The sequence below is a fragment of the Porites lutea genome, chromosome 5, assembly GCF_958299795.1.
Source record: "Porites lutea chromosome 5, jaPorLute2.1, whole genome shotgun sequence".
In the NCBI taxonomy this organism is placed as follows: Eukaryota; Metazoa; Cnidaria; class Anthozoa; order Scleractinia; family Poritidae; genus Porites; species Porites lutea.
In genome coordinates, this window is record NC_133205.1 from 41,318,013 (window position 1) to 41,342,815 (window position 24,803).

A 24,803-nucleotide genomic window follows, 5' to 3' on the forward strand; every position below is an offset into this window, starting at 1 on the left:
CGCTTTAGCACAAGCAAGACTAGAATCCAGGGTGGCGAAGACGACTGCATTGATAACAGCTGCCCTTCTATTGACGATTGCTGTCAGTGGAATTCTTGTTATGACTATGAGATTAAAATTTCCGACCTCACGTCCCACTTTAAGTATCGAAATCTCACGGACACTACTTCGACTAAACTCTGTCTTTAATCCTGTCCTTTACTGCTTTAAAGACCTTCGTTTCCGGAAGGCGGTTCTTGAGCTTATAAAAATAATAAAAACATAGGCAGCCTAAGAGCCAGGTCCCAACAAGCAATTTCGTCAACAATAAAATCAGCATTGCTTACCAGGAAATGTTTAACAAGAGCTGAAAAACGTTAAGACTCGAACCCGTAGGAGAGGATCAGAATCACGTTATTCGACCAAAGGATTTGCTGGAGAAAATGCATTGATGTTAAAGAGGTCACATTCAGTTCATGGAATGTAGAATCACGGATTATTACAGACGATCTTTGACAGAATCTCTACGAACGTGATTAGTCAGTATTACAGAGTTTATGCAACCACAAAAGCCACAGCAATAGAAACGTCAAATAAAAATAGCAGTGGTGTTAATCAGAGCAAAACAACAACTCCTCAAGTGCATCACACTTTTTTGTACATTTGTTCACCGACACTGTACGAAAAAAGAAGTTATAGGACGCGTCTTAGATAAGACGCGAACTTCTTGTATAAATGACAGAAAAAAAAATGCCTTAGGCTCGTTCTTGAGCTCTTTCTGTAGCTTTAAAGACAGGCCGTTTCATGCTCACTTGAATGGTACAGTTGCTGTCTTGCTTGAGAAGCGTTTTTCTTGGGAAGCTATTTCTAGAGTTGCTCTTGAACTTAAGATGTTAAATTGACTCTCTAACACAGTCATCTTCATTTAGCGTAGTTGCTGGCCAGGAAATGGTAAAAGATAAGATTATTTATCGGCCGTTTTTATTGATCGATCCGTAAAGTTACGTCAATTTGTAGTTTTGGAGGGAGGCACCTGAGAGTGTGTGTACAAGCAGCATGGCAGGTAATACGGCGGCCCATGCGCACTAGGAGAGAAGACGTGTTTTCCCAAATTGAGAGTTCGAGTCATTCACTTGCGTTGGTTTTCTGTAGCATCGTACATTCGTTTCCCTTGAATTTTTTGCCGCCAAGATACGCTGTCTCAATTATTATTTTGGTTTACATAATTATGCAGCTTTCTTTTCGTCTTCATGGCAACAATACGCCGTCGCATTGTAACATTGGTGTCTTTATGTCTGATCTTCTGTCAAGTTTAATTGCTAGTTTTAGTCAGCAACACATAACATGTCTTGTCAAATCAAGATATTGCAGTCATTGCTTGGTAACGATCCTCTGTCACACTTGTACACACCTTTTGCTAATAGACGGCCTATTAAGTGGTTTCTGTGAAATGCCATACCTAAAAAAAAAAACATTCGCAAAGAAACTTGTCTACATCTCAGTTTAAAATACCATTATGTTTTTGCTTCGTTTTGTTTGGTAAACGATTGCAGTTAGCTGTAAGCCTTTTACAGCTATTTCGAGAAAGGTTGTCGGAGAAATATGTCCACGCGACAATCCCGAAAGGTAATATGGGATATGATCAATACACTGTTCCTGAAACTGTAGCTGTTGAACTTAGTTTTGTTGCTTTCCTTTAGCACTTTCATACATAAGTCCATGGCCTCTCGTGCCATTTTTTCAAATTTCTTTGAAGAACAGTGAACTCAAAACCACCCACAATACCTTTTGGGATAGTCGCGTTCACTTTTTCCGACAACCTTCCTCGAAACAGCTGTATATTAACTTCTCGATGACAAGCAGCGGAAACGTTTCCACTACAAGAAATGTGCATTTTTTAATTTGTTTTTCCGCAATTTGTTTCTGAATCACTAATTTTTTTTGGCGATTTTAAGTATTCTACATTAGTAAGCCTTTCATGGAGCAATTATAAAGGACCATTTCACTAGACGGCAAAGTTTGAAGTTAATGCTATGCAAATCTGTCTTGGATCACCGCCAACAGCAAATGAACAGATGATAATGCACGAAACAACTAATTATTAACTCAGATTTTGTTTTCCAACTCAGTGAAATCTCTTTGTTGCGGTTTCAGAAAAATACAACTGTTAAGAAAATTCAACTAGAAAATGTTTGCTTCTAACTGGTGAGAATCAAATGTTTGTCACAGCACAGCACAGCACACCTGCTTTAATCCGTTTTCTTGTGTGCTGAAAGAGAGAATGAAGCCTGATGAGCACCATGTTCGTAGCACGTCCGTACTCGGATTTATCTAAAACGAGGGCCGTGAAAAGTTGAAAACGCTTTTAAAGGCGTTTTCTTTTGCAGAAGTTGTCCTATGTATTATGTAAAAATCGTGAATCGCTCCCATAGGGATCGCGAGGCGGATGAGCTTGCCCATTGTGACTTCACGAGCAGTTATCCCGGGAAGTTCTAAAGGTTTTTATAGGGGAAAATTGATTTTATGCTGTAGACAGAGAAAATCCGTATCAGAACAATGAAAAAGCTGAAGGAATAGGGCTACTAATGTATTTTGTCTCTGAAATTGGCAATATTCTCTAGTAAATAGCATTTTCACTTTCATAAAACAAGCATTTCTTGAGATAGATCGTTGAAAACGTGACGAAATAATGAAACCCTGGGCACCTTCAGTGACGGATATCAAAAGAATGCAAAAAAGTTGGAAACTGAGAGAAACACACGAAATCTATATGCCTTTGGTCTTTCAATTAGTATCAGAAGTGAAACATTTAGCAAAGTAGCAAAAATGATCAGTTTCTCTAAAGTGATAGTCTGTTCAGTCTGCTACCACACAGCCGTTTTTAATGTCGTCACGCAACACTCAACCCCCCAACCTGCAAACGGCTGCTGAGAATCGAACCATATTCCTTTCCCGCGGTTAACCAATAACAATTCAGCTCCCATTTTCTGGAAGGTGTTCGCGCCAAGGTGACTCCTCCAATCACAGCTTTGCTTTTATCGTTGTTCCATTTGTGACTGACAGAACAATAAAAATCGTCACGTGAAAACAAGCCATTAACTGGAGTAGTGTTGTCGTTGTCCCATTCAAAATTTATGAGATAAGCAGCAGCAGCAAGCAAGTCCAGCAAATGTGATGCACAACATGGATGTGCTTACAAAGTTTCCGTGCATAGGTTTGGAAAATCGCTCATCTATTATTTATAAGATTGCTTTTAATTGAATCAGTACCCTTGGGAGTTTATTCCTCACATGTACAGCAACCGCGGAGCAACACAATGACCACATCCGGCACATGAAATTCATCATACATGTGCCCCCCGACATATACACGTTAAACTGAGAACCAACGGATCTTGGTTAGAGTCTTGTATGCCTATCAAACCTTTTCTTTTTAACTTGGAACTTTTCTACAAATTTTAATTAAAAGCCTTTTGTAGCTTGTAGACACAGAGCCCAGCCGTTCAATTATTCAGAGACGATTGATTGATTTGTCGAAAATTGAGAAGCGTTTTCGCATCTTAGCGTCCTGCGGCTCAAGTATTGTCAAGTTTCTTATACATGATTGGTTTCTTCGTTAGACCATAAATACAAAGGGAAAGGAATGTGGTTCGGTTCTCAGCAGCCGTTTGTGGGGAGGAGCATTGCGTGACGACACTAAAAACGACTGTCTGTTCTGTCGCTCTTTGTAATCATCGTTGCACCTCGTTATACCTATCGCACTGTGCAACAAAATTGTCGCACTTTGTAATAAACTTTAAATTGATGGTCGGAGGACACGTAAACCCTAGAAGAAGTACTGTATTATTATCGACAACAACAATTTACAGTAATAATAACAATAACAATAACAATAACAATAATAATATTGTTTTCATCATTGAGGATGTTTTATGATGATGATTATTATTTATATAAGCGCCACTCATAAAACGGCCACCACAACAACGACGACGAGCTTTTTTTGCATGACCATAGTACATGCAGTATTATTGCAGAAGCTGTCTTAAGAACCAAAATTTAACATTATAGGGCAATTACGTTACTTTGGAAATCATGTCACGAAGATCAAAGCAAGCTGAAATATATTTCAAGAACTATATTTTGATAAGGTATGATTAGAGGAGTTCATCAATTCAGTAATCATTGGGTAATATCTCATTAATATCTGGTATCAGAAACTTGACTTTATTGTAAAAATTTTTACCAATCATAAAGTATGTAGGAGAGCGAAAAAGCGGAACTTCGTCTTCTATTAGACTGGATCCACAAAAAGGGCACAGAACACACAATAATGTTCTATCTATTTCCAACATTTAGGCATAACTTGATTGAGACCACAGGCTGGGCACAAGAAACAAAGTTAAAGGAGTTGACGTGACCTCAGGACCGTGCAAAATTTAAGAACACCCCTTATCTGATTGAGAAAGATCTGGATGTGACCAAAGCCCTGCTTGACCCCTTTAGGATGTAAAAGATGAACCTTCATCAACTTTTAAGCTTGCGTGCCGCCTTTCATACATTGCCTCTACATTATAAACGTACGTAAATTTACGTAATTTTTGTGTTCGCCGTGTTTTTCCTTTAAAAAGGTCGTGCCGCAAAATCCGTAACTTGTAAACCGGCCTTTTTTTTTAAATCACATCTTGAAGTATTCGATACTATTAGGCACTGTTTGGTTTGCTTACAGAATTAGGACAGGAAGTAATTTTCCATACCCTGAACTACAATTTCTAATTCACGACATACTCTTTGACAAGTGGCTATTGCTATAGGCCATTTCCAAGTTCCAAAAGCCCTCACTTTGAAAACAAGTGTAAGTGCAAAACCTTAATTTCTTGTGATAATGAGTTTATTTGCAGGAGAATATATCAATGGTTTCTCACGTACTCTCGCTTTGAGGTAGAGGTTTCGGGCAACTCGGAAATGGTAGTGTCGAAAACGAAGCCCTCGAAAACGAAGACCGAAGCACGAAGCACCCAAAACTCGAAAACGAAGCACCCAAATCTCGAAAACGAAGCACCCAAATCTCGAAAACGAAGCACCCTAGATCGAAAACGAAGCACCCTATCTCGAAAACGAAGCACCCTAGATCGAAAACGAAGACCCCAAAATCTCGAAAACGAAGCACTCAAATCTCGAAAACGAAGCACCCAAAACTCGAAACCACTGTACGCCTTGCATGACGCAATCCGAATCAGGTGGAGGCAGCGGATGCGTCCGCACCTCCAAAGGTCCACAAAATCCATCCCAAGGTTTTATAAGAGCCTGCCAACTATTTAACTGAACGTTTCTAGATGGGATATAATGTATTAATTTTATTATTGGTCTCGCTATACTTAATACATGTTACCTTAATATGCGTTTTTTCGGTACACATGCATGTTTATGTAGACTTGAAAAAACTGTCCGTCAGCAGATTTTGGCGTATTCAAGTACGCGTGAGCATTAACACTTAAGGTCTGAAACAAGGTTGAAAACGGAGTGTGAGGCTCGCGCGTATTACTCTTACACCACGCTTTACCGACTCCTTTACTGATTTTGAGAAAAAAACCGACTGTTTTGCAGTCTACCGTATTGGATATTTATGACACTGCGTGATCAGATCAGATCAGATCCAGGCAGAATTTGTTCTAGGGTAATAGCCTGGGATCAGGCTCTATGGTGGGGAACAGGAGAATTTTGAAATAAAAGGAGCGGACAAAAAAAGGAGAGTTAAGCAACTGAGAAGGCGGCCGGTGGGGCGAAGCCTGGAGATATGCTTTTTATGCCACCGATCCACCCTTAACTACACTGATTTGCAAAGGGCCTTTAACGAGGAATCGAATAGAAAACGCTCATCATTTTGTACGGGGATACTTGCAATACAGTAATACGGCAATACAGTAACATTCTAGAAATAGTTTGGGCGTTCTCGGTTTTCTGATCACGTCCAAGACATAGCCTCCCCCCGGGCCTCCCACGCAGCGGCGGAAATGCATTTACAACTTGAGTTGATTTGAACTGCATTCGATTCGTTATCGAATACTCGTTATCGCGCTCGATTTCTGCTGTATTTACATTGGTCTCGTGTTTATAAAGGACAGACCGGTGTCGAGTTTTTGGGTGCTTCGTTTTCGAGTTTTGGGTGCTTCGTTTTCGATCTAGGGTGCTTCGTTTTCGAGTTTTGGGTGCTTCGTTTTCGAGATTTAGGGTGCTTCGTTTTCGATCTAGGGTGCTTCGTTTTCGAGATTTGGGTGCTTCGTTTTCGAGTTTTGGGTGCTTCGTGCTTCGGTCTTCGTTTTCGAGTGCTTCGTTTTCGAAACTACCACTCGGAAATATGGCCTATTAGCGACCGTGTTATATAATCATAATTTTTTGACGTGGTGATCTACAATGAACACATTCGTTTCCTGTAAGGAACGACTTTTCACACGCATCATGTCGCATTCACAACTATTCCAGTCCTTAAAAGACAAGCGCATTAGCGGGGAACATTTATTAGCTCAGAGCCCTTAAACATGTCGTTAATAGTTTTGGCAGCCCCAGGTATTCTTGTTTTCGGTGGTTTCGCTCAGGGAAAAACCTAACTTCAACATTAAATCATTGCGTACGGATCAGCAACCCCAGGAGCAGCCAGTAGATCAAACTATTAACATTAACAACTGGGGCCTCAAAAAAGATGACCGGAAAATGTTGCTGGAGGTGAAATACAAGATCGACTATTTGTATAACAAATCGACATCTAGAGGTAACTCGAGATTTATCTGTTTTTATCCTCGAGGGGTTACTCTTTATAACGGCCTGGGGCCGGGATTTCGCTAATTGAAGTCAGGGTATGAAAGCATAGGGAGATTTATCATTACATAAAGGTATCTCAAAGGGCGAGCTTTTTATCAGAATTACATGCATAACGACAAGGAATGCTCTTCAGGTATTAGAACTGCTATAAAGTCAAATATGATCATGCTTATAAAATCGCTTATTTGAAATGCACTCTTAACCTGAACTCAAATTCCGAAAATGAAGTATTTTCGTTAAATAAAAGCCGAGAAAACGAAGGCCAAAGTTGGTATCTAAGAACGCTATTTTGGAAACATAAGTATGCACAGGGCTGAAATCCGACGCGATACTCTCCGTTGTTGACAGAAATGTTGCGATTTTCACGACCCAGCACGCGCGATAACGCATTATGAGTTTCAAGTAAGCTTGGGCAAATTATAGCAAAATTCTCTTACATTCTGCTTCCCAAAATAAAGTACGATTGTTTTGATATTTCTAAATCATTTCTATGGCTGTAAAGAGCCTTCTAGAAACACATTAGATGTATGATCCTTGCAAGGTCGATGGCAGATAAGGCCGTAGTTGAATGACCTATTATGCAAATTAGCACGTTGCTAAAGCTAAAACATGTTAGGTAACGAGTTCAAAAGAAGATTTTTGAATTTTGTCGCCACTTTCCGTGCTACAATTGGGTCAGTGTCGCAACAAACATTAAGAACAGCGGTTTGCTAGTAAGAACTCTACATCGCGACGAAGAACAATAGCGCAGCGCGACGCAAATTAAGGGCGAATTAAGGGCAACTTTGCGGCTGCATTGGACCGCTCTGAAAACAAATTGATGTAAAAATATGAGGATTTATAACACCGCGCTGAAACTTGCCAGGTTTATTCACATAACGTTACTGAAAAATGTATTAAATTACAAAAAAATTTTACCTCTATATCTCAGGAAATATTTCCTGGCTACTACCGGGAATTTAAAGTTAAATGAACAATCTAAGTATAAGTCAGTTCCATTTTTTTTATTCCTAGATATCGAGAGAAAGCCAGAAATATGGAATTACTGAATTTTTGAGCCTGCGATATAAATCGGGAATAACATTTTAGGTGTGAAAATTGACACCTCGGATATCAACTTTCTGAAAGCTCAGCTTTCGCTTGGTAGGTAATTTTTATTGTGCAAACTTCTTTATTACTTGAGAAATAATTTTTTTCAAATAGAATGGATTATAGCAGATCTAATACCTTCAGTAGCTAATTGCCAAGATGGTTACAATTTCTCACTGCAAGGTATTCGAAAAACAAAGGTATCTATCTTATAAAAATGATAAAAGAAAGGGAGAATGAGTTTAACCTTGAGGCGGAGCCTCTCCGACTAAATGTTTTTGAGCAGTGCCCCGGTCTTTTTCGATGGTAGCTATGTGTTTAATCAACGTCTGTAGAGGACTCAGACTACCGTGGTATCAATGTTACTCCCGTTATTTCGCGGTTGTTTGAGAGGGTCGTGTATCGTACGCAAGCATAGTCAGTCATTGAGAACAATCTGAGCCACACCCAATTTGCATATAGACGGGCGGGTAATTGCACAAATGCTTTGCTCGCCATACAGCACCAGACATACAAGTATTTAGACAGTAGTGACTGTAGCGCAGTGCGAATTTTTACTATGGACTTCAGTAAGGCCTTCGATTTTGTGAACCATACTATTTTGTCTGCCAAACTGAGACAGCTACCCCTAAATCCGTACATTATCAATTGGTATCAGAGTTTCCTCTATGCAAGACAACAACGTGTTGTTAGCTATAATTTTTTAGGACATTGGAAATCTGTCAATAGAGGAACCACGCAAGGTAGCGTAAGCGGACCGTATCTTTTTAATATATTTTTGAATGACTTGGAGATTTTCTTTAATGGTTGCCCTCTTCTTTTTAAATATGCCAATGATTCCACTATTCTTTCGCCTATCACTAGGAACCGCGACCCGTCTGCCGACTTAGTAGGACAGTTCTTAACCTGGTGCAAAGACAATAAAACGGTCTGCAACCCTTGTAAATGTAAAGAGCTGGTTGTTAGAAAGAAAAATCACAATGTACTCTACTCTCCAATTAACATTATTCCTCAATCTAACAGGTTCGTTTTACTAGGAGTAACTCTACAGAGTGACGGGAAATTTAATGAGCATGTAAGAACCAAGCTTGTCAAAGCAAACAAGTGTTTACACGTCCTACGAACACTAAGAAAGGAACACTGCTCTCAGGCAGAGATAGATCACCTTTTTATATCTATTGTTTTTCCTAATTTTAGCTACGCGCTTTCAGTCTATGGGGCATCGGAGTCCGATCTTACGGTTATACAAAATCTTTTAGACCGATGCCATAAACGCCGTTTTATTTCATTTCCAGTTTTTATCAAGAACCTTTTAAATAAACAAGACCGAAACACTTTAAAGAAATTAATATCAACGGATTGCCACCCCCTGAAAGATATCATTCCTGTCCAGAAGAGTTATGTACATAATCTTAGGAAAAAAGGCTGCGCACGCCCGAAAATTAATACACAGCGTTTTATGAACACCTTTGTAAATAGGTTGATTTTTAAGCTCCATTTATTGTAATGACGTACTTTTTAAATATATATGTATGTAGATATTTTTTTGTCATAGTTTTTTTATCTTCCGTATTATTGTAACATAAGATATGTAGTTTTATATTTTGATGAAATAAAGACTCATTATTATTATTATTATTATTATTATTATTATTATTATTATTATTATTATCATTATTATTATTATTATTATCATGCACTTGTTGTACACTGAATGTGTCGATCCTGCTGTCATTTTTTAACAGTTTGCCCTGAAGACGGTTGGGTCAGTTATGCCAGTTACTGCTATCTCATCATTGACATCCCATCCTTGAATTGGACCCACGCTCGAAGAACATGCCTGATGCTTGGAGGGGACCTCGCTATAATCAGATCTGCAGCTGAAAATACTTTCATATTCAAACTGGTAACAAAACAGTCAACAGTCCAGAATTGGGGGGTCTGGCTGGGATTCGTCCGCAAAGCCGACAATAAGTTATACTGGATTGATGACACTCCAATGGCAAATGGTTACACGTCTTGGGGAACCGGCGAGCCGAACAACGTCAAGGAAAGGTGTGGAAACATGTTTGGTAAAGGACACAGCCTAGCCAAATGGAATGACTTAACGTGCAGTCTCGGAGCAAAATTTTTACACGCCGCCCCAGTTACTCTTTGCCAGAAAAAAGTAAACTAACTGTATTACGTCCTTAAGACTTGTTAAATGAGCATTGTGTCTTATTAGAGCACTTAGAAGCCGATTTTGCAGAAATTCTAGAAAATGTTCGGACCGCCTGGCATTTAGTTTTTTTCCTTCCCGGCTGATTTAAGTATGACGGAAATGTCTAGTTTTCTAGATCAGAATTACATGTCCGTGCAAGTAATCACATCCGAAACCGGAACATATGACTCAGACTCATCTCTTCTACAATTTCCAATCATCTTTTAAGTTATACAGCCAATGATCGTGTAACATTTCGCGCAACCAGAAGACATGATCGATGTAGCTCGTCAAAACGAGTAACTTGTGATGTGGTGCAACACTTTTAGTTGTTTCTGGTACAGCACTGAAAGCTAATTGTTCTAATTTCTTCTATGTGTTGTTCCAACTCGTAAAAGCAATAATTAGTTCGTGAAGAGCTGCACAAATTTGTCGCCCGTATCACGACCGCATCTTAAATCGACCCGGAATTAATCATTTAGCTGCCGACTGCCCCGCCCAAGGTCACTTTCTTTAATTTACACATGAATGACGCTTCTCATTATTGAACAATTTATACGTAACTGACTCAGAACAGAGTCCGACTTTTGGTCGAGGTGTATGGTCGAGGGTACCATGTCGAGGGTCGATGTTTTATGTTTTTTTAAAAATTTTATTCTTCGAGTTTTTTAAGCGAGTGAGGACCGGAGCGCCAGGCACTCAAAAGTTCAGTTTTTATTACAGCGGCTGACTCAGAGAATTGGCAGACGCATTAGTACTAGTATTAGTTACTGGTATCGTAATAAACTATGCTTGGCTTTTTTCTTCGTCGTGATTCGTGAAAATTAAGAGCAAATAATATTTTTGTGCTTACCGCATAACGCAGTGGCAATGATCCTCCAAAAATCCATGCAAGCCATGGGCTGGCAGAATATATTTTGTGCAACTTTCGTGGCCGAGAATAAATAAAATTCCTGCAAAATTAGCGGCATATGCGTCAGTGTCTGGCGCTCCTAGCTCGCTTATAAAACGCGAATATTTTTTTAATGAACATGAAAATAATGAACCCTGGCCTCGACGTAAAAAAATCGCCCGTCAAAAAGTCGGACTCCTCGGAACATTGTTACGTCGCTGTTCTTCTTATTATTTTTATTATTGCTGCCATTTTATTGACCTATACGTAACAAATAGAGTTTTTATGTATGTATCAGTATGTATGAAAATTTTGAAGGCGCCATTAAGGAATACGAGGTTTTATTCTTTTTAACTTGCTTGGTTTTAATATCAACAACAACAACAACAACGACAAATTTTATTGAAAATTGGAAAGTAACTAATTACATTACTTTCCCACCCGCAAATAGCTTATAAACTAATCGAGGCGGGGGAGCTGAGGACATATTACAAAACAAGATTTGTATATAGATGAACTAAATAACAGTGAAAAATTGCATCGTCGAAAACAGCATCTCGTTGTGCGATCATCTCTGGTTCGCTCGAGCGAGCTGACCCCCATACCTAAGAGAAAATGGAAACCTATTGATGCGAGAAAATTTGGTTATGACGTCACCGTACGTCCGTCCGTACGTCCATACGTTCTTTCCCTTACCCCCTAGAGAGTTTTGTCCCCTATTGTTTCAAACTGAGCAGGTAGTTAGTAGATTTTATATAGGGGGGCCGTCCATTTGACTTTTGAGGGGGTTATGGGTGATTTCAGCAAAATATCCTGCAGACTGATTTCGAGGAGAAAAGCTTGCAAGGAAATACCTGGAAAAAATAATATCCTGCACTGAAAAAAAGATTTCACTCCTGAAGTATAATGCTGAAAAAATTTTACACCGTTGTATGTCGGGGAAAAAATTTCTAACTCACCAGATGTTTGGGAAAAAAGTAATACTCCAGCCACAAATTTAATTGATCAACTCCTTAGGGGTGGGTGAAGAAACGGAGTTAGTAAACGACATCCATCAATAAAATGGCTGGAGCGCGTTGTCGTCAATCTACATTTCTACATGGTGGTTTGCCACTGATGGAATGCTTAAACGTCGGACGAACTAAAAACTAAGGTAAGGTTTCTACAATTAGGTCAAGCAAGAAATAAACACTAAATAATACACAGTAAAAATTTAAAACGAATTCGTTGTAAATTTTTACAGTATAGTAGCTGCTACCAACAGTGAGCAGCTATTGTACTCGTTTTTTCGTCTTCTTCGATTAAGAAGAGAAGGTGTGTAAATGGTTGAACCAAGGAGTCATTTCATAAGTAGGTTGATCCATTCGATCTGGGTGAACTAGTATCCGTGACTCGATCTTTACATCTCTTCAAGTCAGAAGCCCTACGTCAATCTCAATGCAATTTGGTATCGAACTGAATCTGTACTATGAAAAACGGTACCAAAAACTATAATAATAATAATAATAATAATAATAATAATAATAATAATAATAATAATAATAATAATAATAATAATAATAATAATAATAATAATAATCTTTATTTCTTAAGATAAAATCACATATCCTAAGTTACAATATAAACTCAAAAAACTATTTACATATCATATCTAAAAATTATTCTGTTACTAAAAACGTTCTTAAACCTGTCAGTGTAGATTCTAGGGACGGAGACTGACGTATTTCTAAGATTGTACCTCATGTTCTTTTCCTTAGGTAAAAACTGGAAGAACGGGCATTCGGGGTCATTCGATCTTTTTTTGTAGAGTGTCTTGTCCGCCTTCTCTAGCAAATCCCTGATATTTACATTCTTGGACATAAACTTTCTTTTCATACATCGGTCTAAAAAATTCTGTATTACAGAAAGGTCGGAATCTGAGGCACCATAAACCGGCAGAGCGTAAGAAAAAATTGGTAAAACTATTGCGTTAAAAAGGTGATTTACTTCCTCCTGGGACATTCCTTCCTTACGTAAAGATCCTAATACGAATAATGACTTGTTCGCCTTAATTACCTTCGCGCGCACATGACTACTGTATTTACAATTTTGTTGGAAAGTAACACCTAATATGGATAACTCTGCGCACTGCGGTATATTACTAACTGACGCGATGTCCTGACTGAAACCTTTCTTACGGAAAATAATCTCCTTGCATTTTGTTGGATTGCATGTCATGCGATTGCGGCTGGACCAGCTAAGAAACTGATCCACCAAGTCAGTGCGACACTGGCCGTTTCCCCAAAAAGGGACGATAATTGTAGAATCATCAGCATATTTAAAGAAGGCTGGGCGACCTTCTAGATTGATCTCCAAGTCATTAATAAACACGTTAAAAAGATATGGCCCACTGACACTACCTTGTGTCGTACCCCTGTTGACCTCACGCCACTGTCCCTCAAAACCATTATAAACTACTCGCTGCTGGCGTTTCTCGAGAAAGCTTAAATACCAGTTCACAATAAGGGGATTCAATGGCAACTGCCTAAGCTTAGATGACAGGAGTTCATGATTGACACAGTCAAATGCTTTACTAAAATCCATTGCAAATACTCGGACGGCTTTGCAGTCTTGCTCGTCTAAATAGCTGTAGATGGTGTGCTGCATGCTCAAGAGCGCATCAGTGCAACTCCCCCCTGTCGTATAAGCAAACTGTGTTGAACTCAGATGCTGTTCGACAATGTCTCGTACATGGATGTTATACACAGATTTCTCGAACGCGCGTGCAATTACAGGCGTGATCTTAATTCCTCTGAAGTCCTGCTTGCCCTTAGGGATGTCGATCTTAGGGAGGGGCGTCACGTGAGCCCTTTTCCACGAGGAGGGCCACTTGCCAGTTTTCAGGGAAACATTCCAGATCTTATGAATGACACTTGTGAAGATCTCAGCGTGATCCCTCCAAATCCAAAGGGGAATGAGATCTGGTCCCATAGCGGTTTTCTTCAGATGTTGTAAGCAATTCCACACGTGTCTTTCTGATATCTGAGGGGCTTCTAAGCTCTTATCCACAATAGCTGGTACAGGCTTCGTATATGCGTCATCAGTGCACAAATCGGCGAAGTAGTCGTTAAGCTCCTCCAGTGATTTAGTGTCCAATGTAACGTTAGCAGAAATGCTGCGTCGTTGGGACAAGTTATCTACGTGCTTCCACCATTCTCTGGATCCGACAGGTGCTTTTGCGAGTGTTCTTCTGTTCTTACTAATCAATTCGCTTATTTTCCTGTTAACCTCAGCCAGCCGATCTTTATTGCTTGGAGTTATTCTTGACTTTACCCTCATTAACGATTTTACTAAGGGTGTCATCCACACCGGATCACGCGATGACATGTGCACTGACCGCAACGGCATACACTCATCCATGTGCTGTCTAATTTTTGCTTCCAAATTATTCACTACCTCCTCGACATCATTTAAATTTGAGACACTGTCCCAATTCTCACTTACTAGTTTTAGGTACAATCCCTCCTTACGGTGTCTTCTACAATCCCTAATGCGAACGTTTTGTCTGATCGGCTTTAATTTCGTTCCTGCTGGTAAAATGACCGCTGTGTGATCTGTTTTTATGGACACAAAGTATGGAATGCTCTTTGCAAATAAATACGGCCGGTTAAACTTCAATGCAACCTTAATACTCTGAAGAATTTTTGAAAAAATTACATTCCTCTGCGGTTTGCGTCGCGTCAAAATTTAGGTCAAAGTTGTGACCTAAAACTCCGGCACAAATATTGTAATATGGTATTGCAAAAGAGTGGGAAAACGGCAGACATTTCGCGACGACATACCACTTAGCTTGCCACCCTGCAAAATGACTTCTGAGCAACGAGCGCAGACTCCATACTGATGATGCGTCAGTAGGCAGATCTGGGTTTGTAAGAAGAAAATCGCAACCAGTCAAAGATACGTCATCAGTATTAAATTTTTGTGCTCGTTCAGTCTTCATTGGTTGCTTAGAAATCAGTGCTGGTGAAGCGAAATGTCGGCTGTTTTCTGAGGCTAGGTACAGCACAAGCTCCTCAGGAAATCTGTTACTTGTCTGTTCAGTTTAGAAACATCAAAATCAAGTGGGTAAAAAGGTTTCTTTTGTTTTTCAGAAATTTTTACGGTGAAATCCACCACTAATTGTAGATAACTTTTAAATGCGAACGATATCTCAGTAACATAAGACTGGAAAAACAATACTTACATTTAAAACATTTTCAGTTTTTTTTATTTTCACTTTCTTAACTTCTTACTTTGAAAACGTAGAAGAAATAATCAAGTTGTGGCACGAACCTCTCATTAAAAAAAATCAATCGTTAAAAATCGTTAAAGGAAAGGAAACTTTAAATCATTATTTCCCTTTAATTTTTGACCATCGAATTCAAAAGGGTAAAATCAGTCAAACTAACTAACAACTAATGAAAAATAATTGATATATTTGAATAACAACTGTAACACAAGAGAGAAGGCACACTGACCACTGAACTATCATTCGCTCATCACAGCTAGTCGGTCATGCCCGAATAAGCAACAGCAAGTTTGATCTTTAATTGATACGACCTAGATAACCAAACCTGTTAATTATACAACTTCATCCTTCATTCATAGTTTTCTTTATCCAGTCAATAAATGGATACACCCTGGTGTAGAAAGTATAACGATTTCTTTGTGCACACCCCTCCCCCCAGCTGACAAGGCCAGCGGCGATCCACCGGTAGCCATCTCCTCTCTTTGCTTGGCGAACAAAAGCTCCCCCACCATCACCAAGACAGGTATCGTTTCCCCCTTTACCGTCCCCGGCACAGAAGGTCACTGTCGAGTTATAAGGTATCGATGATCTGTTGGCGCAAAGTTGGTTTTGTTGAACCGTGAAAGCAGAGTATTGCAGAATTTTTCCATATCGTTTTGCCTTTTTAGGTCTCTCTCCACTCTTCAAGGCCATTGTTGCTCCCCATCCAGTTACTATGCCGTATTTACTAGTCACGGCGAAATCACCTTCATCTTTTCGTGGAATGCACACAGTTCGAACAAACTTTCCAAGAGTGACATCTTTCTTTAGTTTGACGAGAGCTATGTCATTCATATATGAGGAACCATTGAAATTCGGATGAACATAAATGTGCTCTGGGAACACGGTCTGTTCAGACTCTTCCTTTCTCGTTAAACTGTGGTCACCAAATTTCAGAAGATATCTACCAAAAAATAAATAAATAAATAATAATAATAATAATAATAATAATAAACCGTGATGCACAATAAAGATAACAACATCACCATCATGTGGGACATGTCAGTCAATACTGATAGAACTATAACAGCGAACAGACCAGACATTATCGTTAAAGATTCAGTGAATTCCACCTGAAAACTGATTGATATGACTGTTCCATCAGATAGAAACATCGCACTGAAGGAAACTGACAAAAAAGCAAGTACAAAGACCTAGAACTAGAAATACAGACAATGTGGCATATGAAAACCGTAGTGATCCCTGTGGCTGTTGGTGCGCTTACATGGTACAGTGAAGAAGGGTATGGTAGAAAACATCAAGAAAGTATCAGAGAGAGCTACTATGACAGAGATTCAAAAGATCTGCATGCTGGGATCTGCGCGAATCCTCAGAAAGGTGCTCAGTGTATGAACAGAATGATTGACTTGAGTGACTGCCGGCTCTAGGTGTAGGTTTGCGCCCAGCTGATGCACAAAAAGAACACCAGCAAAGACTGTGATAAAAGAGATAACAATAATAATAAAATAAATAACATAATAAACAAACACTTCGGGTTTACTTAGGTACGGTTGTCCTTGTCAAAATCTCTCCAAAAAAGGACAGTTAAAGCTCGCCTTTTATCGCTTAAGAATTCCCGAACGCAAAATATTTACGAGATACCTTATTTTGACAGTTCCTAAAAGCTTTTATTCCTAAAAGCAGAGGTTTCTTTTGCCTTCTCAGCGGTCTCTAACCTTCGCTTTTCATAAACGTCCAGATGGTGTTTATTCCCCCAACATGGCCTTTGCTTGCAAATTGTTGTGAAAGCTGTCTGGTCGAGTTTCCGCTTTTGTACTTAGCTTTGTTCAGCATTCTTTTAGCTGCCTCATTAAGGATTTTCGGTCTTCCCGTTCTTTTCTTGCCTTCAAACCCGTCATTTCTTGACGACCATTTCACTACCAAACGTTCAGATTTTATTTATAGCTTTTAAATTAAAAACTTTTGGACGTGGAACAGGCTATCCAAGCGGAGTTTCGTCGCAACCAAGTAGCCTTTATCAGTTTTTACAAGCAACTTTCATAACACGTTGTATCTCGTAAATATTTCTGCGGTCGGGAATTCTTGTGCAATATAAGGCGAGATTTATGTGCTGAGTGCAAACGGGACTTTGAGCGAGATGCTCAAAGAAAGGCCTCGTTTTAAGTACTCACTTGGTAGTATTTGTGTGTAATCTACGCTGCCAAGCATCCCAGTAGCACCCGGCCACAGTCAGAACCCATCGCCGAGAAATTAAAGCACCACCGCATGAAAGAGCCGGTAAATTCAAGTGATCTGAGAAAAGATAAATGTGATTTTTCTTACTTTACCATGTATGGATCTTTCAGTGCTACTTTTAATACTCTTTATAGGTCCAATTACTATCAACGGAATGCCAACATGTTAACGTGTTGGTGTCGGGTTTTCGTGGCAATATCGCTTTTTAGACCATTAGAATTCCTTTAAAATTTCCTTCCATTACTGATATCTTCAGTTTTATTTTCAAATTGTAATCAGAGAGAGGCGCTGAAGTGTTTTTAAAGTGAATAGGGTGGTTATGGTCTCTGTGACAATATTTACACAAACAAAGTTCGAGGCTGATTTGAATTAAGGTGATGTTACACCGGACGATTCGCAACGACGATTTTTAGCGCATCACAGTTTTGCAGCATTGTTGCGACATTGTTTCAAATGATTGCAACATTGTTCCAACATTGCGGCGCTGTGTTGTGCTAAAAATCGTCGTTGCGAATCGTCCCGTTTAACATCACTTTCAGTGTGTTTTCACCTGACTTCTCGGCGGCCGTTCCAAAACTATTAAACGGTGGCCATGTTTTGACCATGTTGGTGGTCCAAACAAATCTTGCGGGAGTTAAAATCTTTTCCTATGTAAACGCTTTCTTTAGTATAAAAATGTTTGTTATGCAAATCTATCGGAACAAAGGAAAGTGTTTACACGAGAAAAAAGAAAGTTTTTTGGCAAACCAGCATGGCCGCCTTTTCTTTGTTTTGGTACAAAAACTTTCGTGGCCGCCGTGACGTCATGTGCATGAAAACGATCAATAGCCTGCTTGAGCGGAGAAGTGATAGTACAGTTAGGTGTCAGTGGGACCCAGTTCACCAGGGTTCGCCTCTCCGTATGAAAATCGTTTTCATTGAAACAAAGTAGACTCGAGCAACTTAACTCTGACCTAGCATAAATCATCGAGTATAATAATAATATTCATTTGTAGGTGGCTATTGATTTTAAGCCAAATTTGTTAACATTTTTTGCTGACATCTTTTACCATACTCACTGTAAATTCTGTAAATTCCAACTTGCCATGGCCACCATCCCCTTTTGGAGTTCTTTCCACCAACGATACGACTCCTAAAATCGAACGAACTTACGCCACAAGAAGAGTAGCCTGCAATTACAGGAACGGAAGCTAGTGTGAGATCTAGTTCTACAGAACATTTATATCAATCTTCTTAATACTGTAGAGCCGAGTTGTTAACTTAATTACTAATTGATTAAAAACAATAATATAAAAAAAAAAAGAAAAAAAAAGCAAATAAATAATTATAAACAAATTGACTTTATAGGGGTAGCACAATTTATGGTAACCCGATAGTTTTCATTGTGACCCAAAAATGAAGACTTAAAGAAATAATTGAAATTAAATGAACATATTAACAAGGTTACGAAACCCAGTCGGCCGTAGACAAACCAACTGTTGGCTATTGTACAAGTGTGGCGGAAAAATTGAACCGCTCGGCCAGGCTACTTTCCTAGCAAATAAAATAAAATAAAAAGAAAGAAAATCCAGTTTGATGCCGAATAACATGGCCGACCGTTCAATTTACTTTTTCTTTTTTACTGAGACATTTATCGTGAGCTGATTGGTGGTGAGCAAGGGTCCATGAGGGTATACACTAAAGGACGTCATGTTTCACAATCGGGATTGAACCCGTGCCATTTTGGTGAGAGGCGAGTACTCTCTCACCACTGCGGCTCCCTTCCCCCTAATGAACTAATGGGTAATAAAATAGTATATTTGTGAAGAAACATGAAGAAATTATTTCATTTACACATATGAAAAATTATCGCAAAATTATTGTAGGTGTGTGCTATGGGATCACCAGTATCCGCTATAGTTGCCAACTTCTAGTTGGAGCAGTTTGAAAGAGAAGCGTTGTCCAACTTTCCCAGACCACCGGAAATCTGGTTTAGGCGCGTGGATGACACCTTCCCCAAATTGCACATATATGATATAGAGCATTTCAACTCCAGGGACCCGCACGGAGACGGAATCCAACGGAAAGCTACCCTTCCTAGATACTTGCGTTCTTGTCAAAACGGAAGTCACCATTTACAGAAAGCCTTCTCACACCGATCAATATCTGAATTTTAATTTATATCACCATCTGGAACACAAACGATCAGCAGTGAGAACTCTCTTTCATCGAGCAGAGACGGTTATCAAGACAATTAGACAAGGAGATTGAATTGAAACATCTTAAATCAGTCCTTTAAGACATCAGCTACAAAAAGTGGATGCTCAGAATCTCGCCAAAGACAGCCAAAGCCTCGGGTACAAAAGGTAAATCCGTCTCCATTTGTGCTCACAGTGTCTTACTTCCATACGTGCAAGCAGTTTCAGAAAACGGTTTATCAATTTTTTTTTGAAAAAACAAGGAGTTGGCACACTCCACAAGCCTTATTTTAATATCACCAGTCAGCATTTGGTCCACCACTAAGATCAGACACCCAGGAAATTAAAAAAAAAACTGCGGAGTTGTGTAGGAAACTCAACGTGAAGGCTGTGATGATTTCTTTATTGGAGACAGCTTAGACCTTTCGGAGTGAGCTTCAAGGAACACGTTGTCATAACAACAGCGTCAACAACGACGGTTGGGGATCATCCAAAGTTGTCAGGCCCCTCCTGGATATGTCCTCCTCTTCGATCCTCGCGAGGGAGGAGGGCATGTTCAAGAGAAGCGTTAGGGAGGCCATCGAAATATTTTTTCCGGCTCCAACATTGAACAGAGACGCTCGTTACGAGTTCCCCGCAATCTGTCGAAAGGTTTTGTCACGTGGTTCACAGTATAAATCACGTGACCAAACGCCCAAATCCATCACTTGATAAAGATTCCGCGATGGAATGGAAAGCTTGTTTGTAAAAAGTTTTTCCTATCCTGTAAATTGAATCGTGGTTTATAATATATTGCAAGATTTTTGTAAAAGTATTGAAATCATTGGTTGTTAGCTCATGCTGGGCCTGGACCGCTTACAGCATAAACCAAAAAAAGAAAAAAAAAACAAGAAAAAGAAAAAGAAATTGTCACCTGTACATTTTGGTTCCTTCTTCTCTACCCATTGCCCTCGGATACAAGAGCGTATTTCCTTTCCTTCCAACATATATCCTTCACGGCAGCGGTACCTCGCCTTAGAAAGGCGAATGTTTATGTTGATGATCGTATTCTGTGGTGGATTCCTCAGAAGACGTCGAAGCATTTTGTCGCAGCTTGTGTCACGCTCCGCTGCAATAATATGAAATGTAACTTGATAGCTTTAACTATTATTAAACCGCTGTTCAACACAGTTAAGGCAGGAGGCAACTTTTGTGGGCGCATAACATTACTAACACTGGTGCCTGGGTAGCCTGTAGTGCTGGCGTTTTCTTCGGGCGCGCGAATGTTTTTGCTGTTTCTACTCTAGATCTCTCCAATCTTCCTTTGTCATGAAATCAAAGATGGCGGCTACAACAATACGAACATATGCAATGAAAGTAAATATTGTCACGTTACTCCTTTATTAGTAGATTTACATTGGCTGCCTGTAAAGTTCAGAATTGAATTTAAAATCCTGTTGATTGTTTTTAAGATTTTTACGGGCTTAGCACCTTCGTACTTAATAAGTACTTCGTACTCAATTACTCATAAGCCGGTATCTAAATATAACTTAAGAAGTTCTAGCGTCAGCACCCTACTTAGTTATTCGAATGTTAAGCCCAAGGCAACTCTCGGTGAACGGACCTTTCTGTTTGCTGCACCTAAGTTATGGAATGTTCTGCCAAGATATATCAGGGAATCCATTTCTATTGACACTCTCAAGAGAAAGTTGAAGAGTCACCTCTTTGAAAAAGCATTTTGTGCCACTTAGATTATAAGATTGTGCTTTTAGCTTAGATTATAAATTATTTTTAGCTCATAATTTTAAACATTATCCACAGATTTTCTCTTTTTAACTTTTAGCCTTTAGTTTTTCTATTCTATAGGAGGAAGTGAAAAGCAGATTTCGTTCCCAAGAACATCCTTGCCATATATCTACTAAAGGCATATTTAGTCTGGGTCGCAGGCTCAAAAAGGGAAGGAGAAAGGGAAGAAGAAGGAGCAGATGGGGTTCTCATAGCAGGCGTTCCTTTTCGCGTGACTTTAAAATCAGACAAACGCGCAACGCGAGTTCGATTTGAAATCACAAGTATGATTTCAGACCGTAATCATAACTAAAAAAAAAGAATACTCAAATCTGATTGGCTATCAACTGCCCTGATTTCATTCTTAATAGGACAGTTTAATAGGACGGTACTCGTAACATATGCCTCAGTAATTGGACAGAACGCGCCATCACGCGCGCTGAAATGGCTTTTTTTCACCGCTGGCAAAAAGAAAGGTCTTGTAATTTCTTGTGTTTTGATTAAAAAAAAATAGCCCTATATATCACAAATTCTGTTAAAGTTATGATTAATTGGTAACAGAAGTTCGTGTCGTCCAATTCGGTCTGTTATCATACTCGTGATTAAACAAATCGGACTCCCGATTTAGTTAATCACTCGTATGATTGCAGACCGAATTGGACTCCACCCAGTCCTGTTACCATTACAAATTGCACTACACAAAGTTTAATTACCACTTTATTACAGCCATTTTGAAATCGCAGAATTCAGTCAGTACCAAATTATACTGATCTAGTCGTCGGTTTGTTGAAACGGGGAAGCAAAAGGGCTTTTATATCAGCAGCAAAAGAAATAATGCGATACAGAGCAAAATTGGTGCGATTTGGAACAAAAATGATGCGATTTAGAGCATGAATGACGCAACATGTTTAGAACAGATGTGATTTAGGGCACAAAAAAAGTAGTGCTATTCGTGAATAAATCACACTGTTGAGAGCCAATCAGATTGCTGGGATCATCAGTGATTTCAAAATGGATGTAATAAAGGGTGTAAGCTTGCTGATCCAATGAAAAACATGTACAGCATAATAAGATTTGAGAAATAGACAATTCCACGTTTTTTTAACATTTAACTTGGACCAGTTACCACGTCTGAAAAGTAGTAATGAAGCCACTAGTATATAGTTTGAACGTGGTTTACTGTTAAAAACCAACGAAGATATAGCTCCGCAGATGCAAAGTGGTGGGATGGGGGGGGGGGGGGGGGGGAGGGGAAAGGCGGTCTTTGAAAGCAGTATCAATGGATATTCTCTAACTGGTCTTTATCAAAATCGTGGAAGGGTCTAAGATTCATAAAGATTAGCCAATAGAGAAAAACGATATACCTCCGCATTTGAAAGATGACTGAGTCCATTTTCCATTGATACAAACTTTGATGGGGTCTCCATTCGCTTTTTTTGTGCGGTCTTTCTTGCACCCTAAAATGATCATCTCGCCAGTTTTAAATACACGTCGGTAGTTTATGGGTTGTACAATGTACATGGATGACGGAATGCTTGGTAAGGAGCACATCTTAACTGAAGAAAGGAGGACAAAAGAAAATGAGAATAAACTTATCTGCCGCCGCTGTTAGTAGAGACTGGTTTCACACTGATTCTAGCATGCGTGACAGGTGATGTTGAGACAAGTGGAGAACACGTGACAAGTGTTTGTGATGCGTGTCCATGAACGTAAAAAGTATATTGTGTGGATTTCTAGGGGGAAAGCAAGAAGTCTGATCATGTGCTCAATAGAAATACAGCGTGTGTACTTGAAAAGAGGTACGTGCTAGCTATGAGTAGTTTTGGAGTTTGCTTCTCCTGAAGGCGCGGAGCAGAACATATGAAAAGTCCTCTTCCTAGATCGCCATGCAGCCTGTTTCGGAGTTTGTAAAAAGCATGAGGAGATGCAGTCGAGCACAGACTGAAAGACGAGAGGAACAGAATTATCTGGCCTTTTGCTTGGCAGGACCAAGAAGAACAAGTTTGAGAATTTTTCTTTCTCACTCTAGACTTGCAATGCCTGAGAAGGATTATCACTTTTAGGCGCACAGTAAACACCAAAAGTAATGATAGCAACTTTTTGATCTAGATCTAGATGCCAAATTGAAGAATTAATTAAAGAAAGAAAGAAAATAATAGATTGTGAAAAAATATTTGGATCAAAACGTACAGCAGTAAGGTTTTACTCCGTCCCATTTCCCATTTGCCTGGCAGGTTCTTCGTGTTGGCCCAAACAAGGTGTAGCCTGGATTGCACACGTAAGTGACGTTGGTACCTATACTGGTGAACTGATACCAGTCTTGTGCATTCAGTACTGGAGGTGGTTTTCCACAGCTAACTAAATCTGCTAAATGCAACGGGAAAGCATACATTCAAGCTCCTGAAGCAAGCAGTAAAGCCGAGCGTTTTTTGTATTGGAAGGAGAAATTAATTCCTTATCTACTCCTGCTGTCATGGGTTTCAGTTGTTCTCGCGTGTTGGTTTTTTGTAAGGGTCACAATTGCCACATGTGTGTAAGAAAGAGAGTCTACCAATTATCAAAAAATCAGTATTACGCCTTTACCAAAACCTTGGGTAGAGGGAGGGGCTCCTAGAACATGAAAATATCATTTTCTGAGCTGCATCCACTGTGGGAGAGGCCAAGAATAAGTTGCATCCTGGGATGTTATAACCCAAGAGAGCTTCCAATGACATCGCTGCGCTGTTTTGAAACTTTATCATAGTTCAATGAGACGAAATCAAACGGAGGATAAAAAATTGAAGATAACTGTAAAATCAGTCATCCGCACTTATGAAAGTTACTGCGGGCGTGGGTTTAAAATCTGTTTTTAGACTGGGCGAAGGCCTTTCTGTTCTCTACCTCGCTAAGAGACACAATACAGAGAGAGCTCTTTTGATAAGTGCCGAATCCGAAAGTCTAAATAACATTAGTTTTCTAACACTTTATGAATAAACCATCATGAAACTTTACGAAATATATATGTATATACTGAAGAGCTAAGTAGCATAATTATTGAACGCATTCTTGTATGCAGTATTGTCATCAGTGCCCATTCTTTGTCCAGCTGTTCAAATGCATGCGTGATTCAATGGAGCTTGAAATACTCACTGGAACACTCGGCGCTTTGACAGGAGAGCACCCATATGGCAGTGAACAACCACAGCAAATTCTGGTTGGGCAAAGTAAAAATCAAAATAGATCTGTAAAGGTTATTCACGAAAAGGCGAATGCTAGTAGCTCATAACAAGGAGAGGGCAACTCCTGTGTATATTCGCGCAACGGCAAATCAGTCAGCAAAGCATGGGTGGGAATACAGATGGAAATTAAAAAATAAAGTTTTTGGCCTTTTTATAACATTTAA

General features: G+C 39.4%; 1 protein-coding gene and 1 long non-coding RNA gene across 2 annotated transcripts; both read right to left on the reverse strand.

Annotated features, from left to right (window-relative positions):
- Positions 1-15,525: 15,525 nt before the first annotated feature.
- On the reverse strand, positions 15,526-18,085 carry LOC140936700 (trypsin-like). Its single transcript, XM_073386186.1, has 3 exons — positions 18,031-18,085; positions 17,417-17,537; positions 15,526-16,188 (listed from the first exon to the last, which is right to left on the reverse strand). Exons 1-3 carry the CDS (start codon positions 18,083-18,085, stop codon positions 15,588-15,590), a joined length of 777 nt encoding a protein of 258 aa, XP_073242287.1. The 3' UTR covers positions 15,526-15,587.
- Positions 18,086-18,547: 462 nt separating this feature from the next.
- Positions 18,548-22,937, reverse strand: LOC140937794 (uncharacterized). The gene is made up of 3 exons (XR_012165520.1): positions 22,786-22,937; positions 20,571-20,765; positions 18,548-18,649 (listed from the first exon to the last, which is right to left on the reverse strand). It is a non-coding gene; the product is annotated as an uncharacterized lncRNA (long non-coding RNA).
- Between the last annotated feature and the right edge of the window lie 1,866 nt (positions 22,938-24,803).

Bases quoted from the DNA above. Each gene is read 5' to 3' on its own strand.
- LOC140936700 (XM_073386186.1), bottom strand. From the start codon at position 18,085: ATGGTCAAAACATGGCCACCGTTTAATAGTTTTGGAACGGCCGCCGAG. The intron at 17,538-18,030 runs GTGAAAACACAC...ATCTTTTCTCAG, and splicing joins AACGGCCGCCGAGAAGTCAG to ATCACTTGAATTTACCGGCT. The intron at 16,189-17,416 runs GTGAGTACTTAA...ATTTTTTGGTAG, and splicing joins TTACACACAAATACTACCAA to ATATCTTCTGAAATTTGGTG.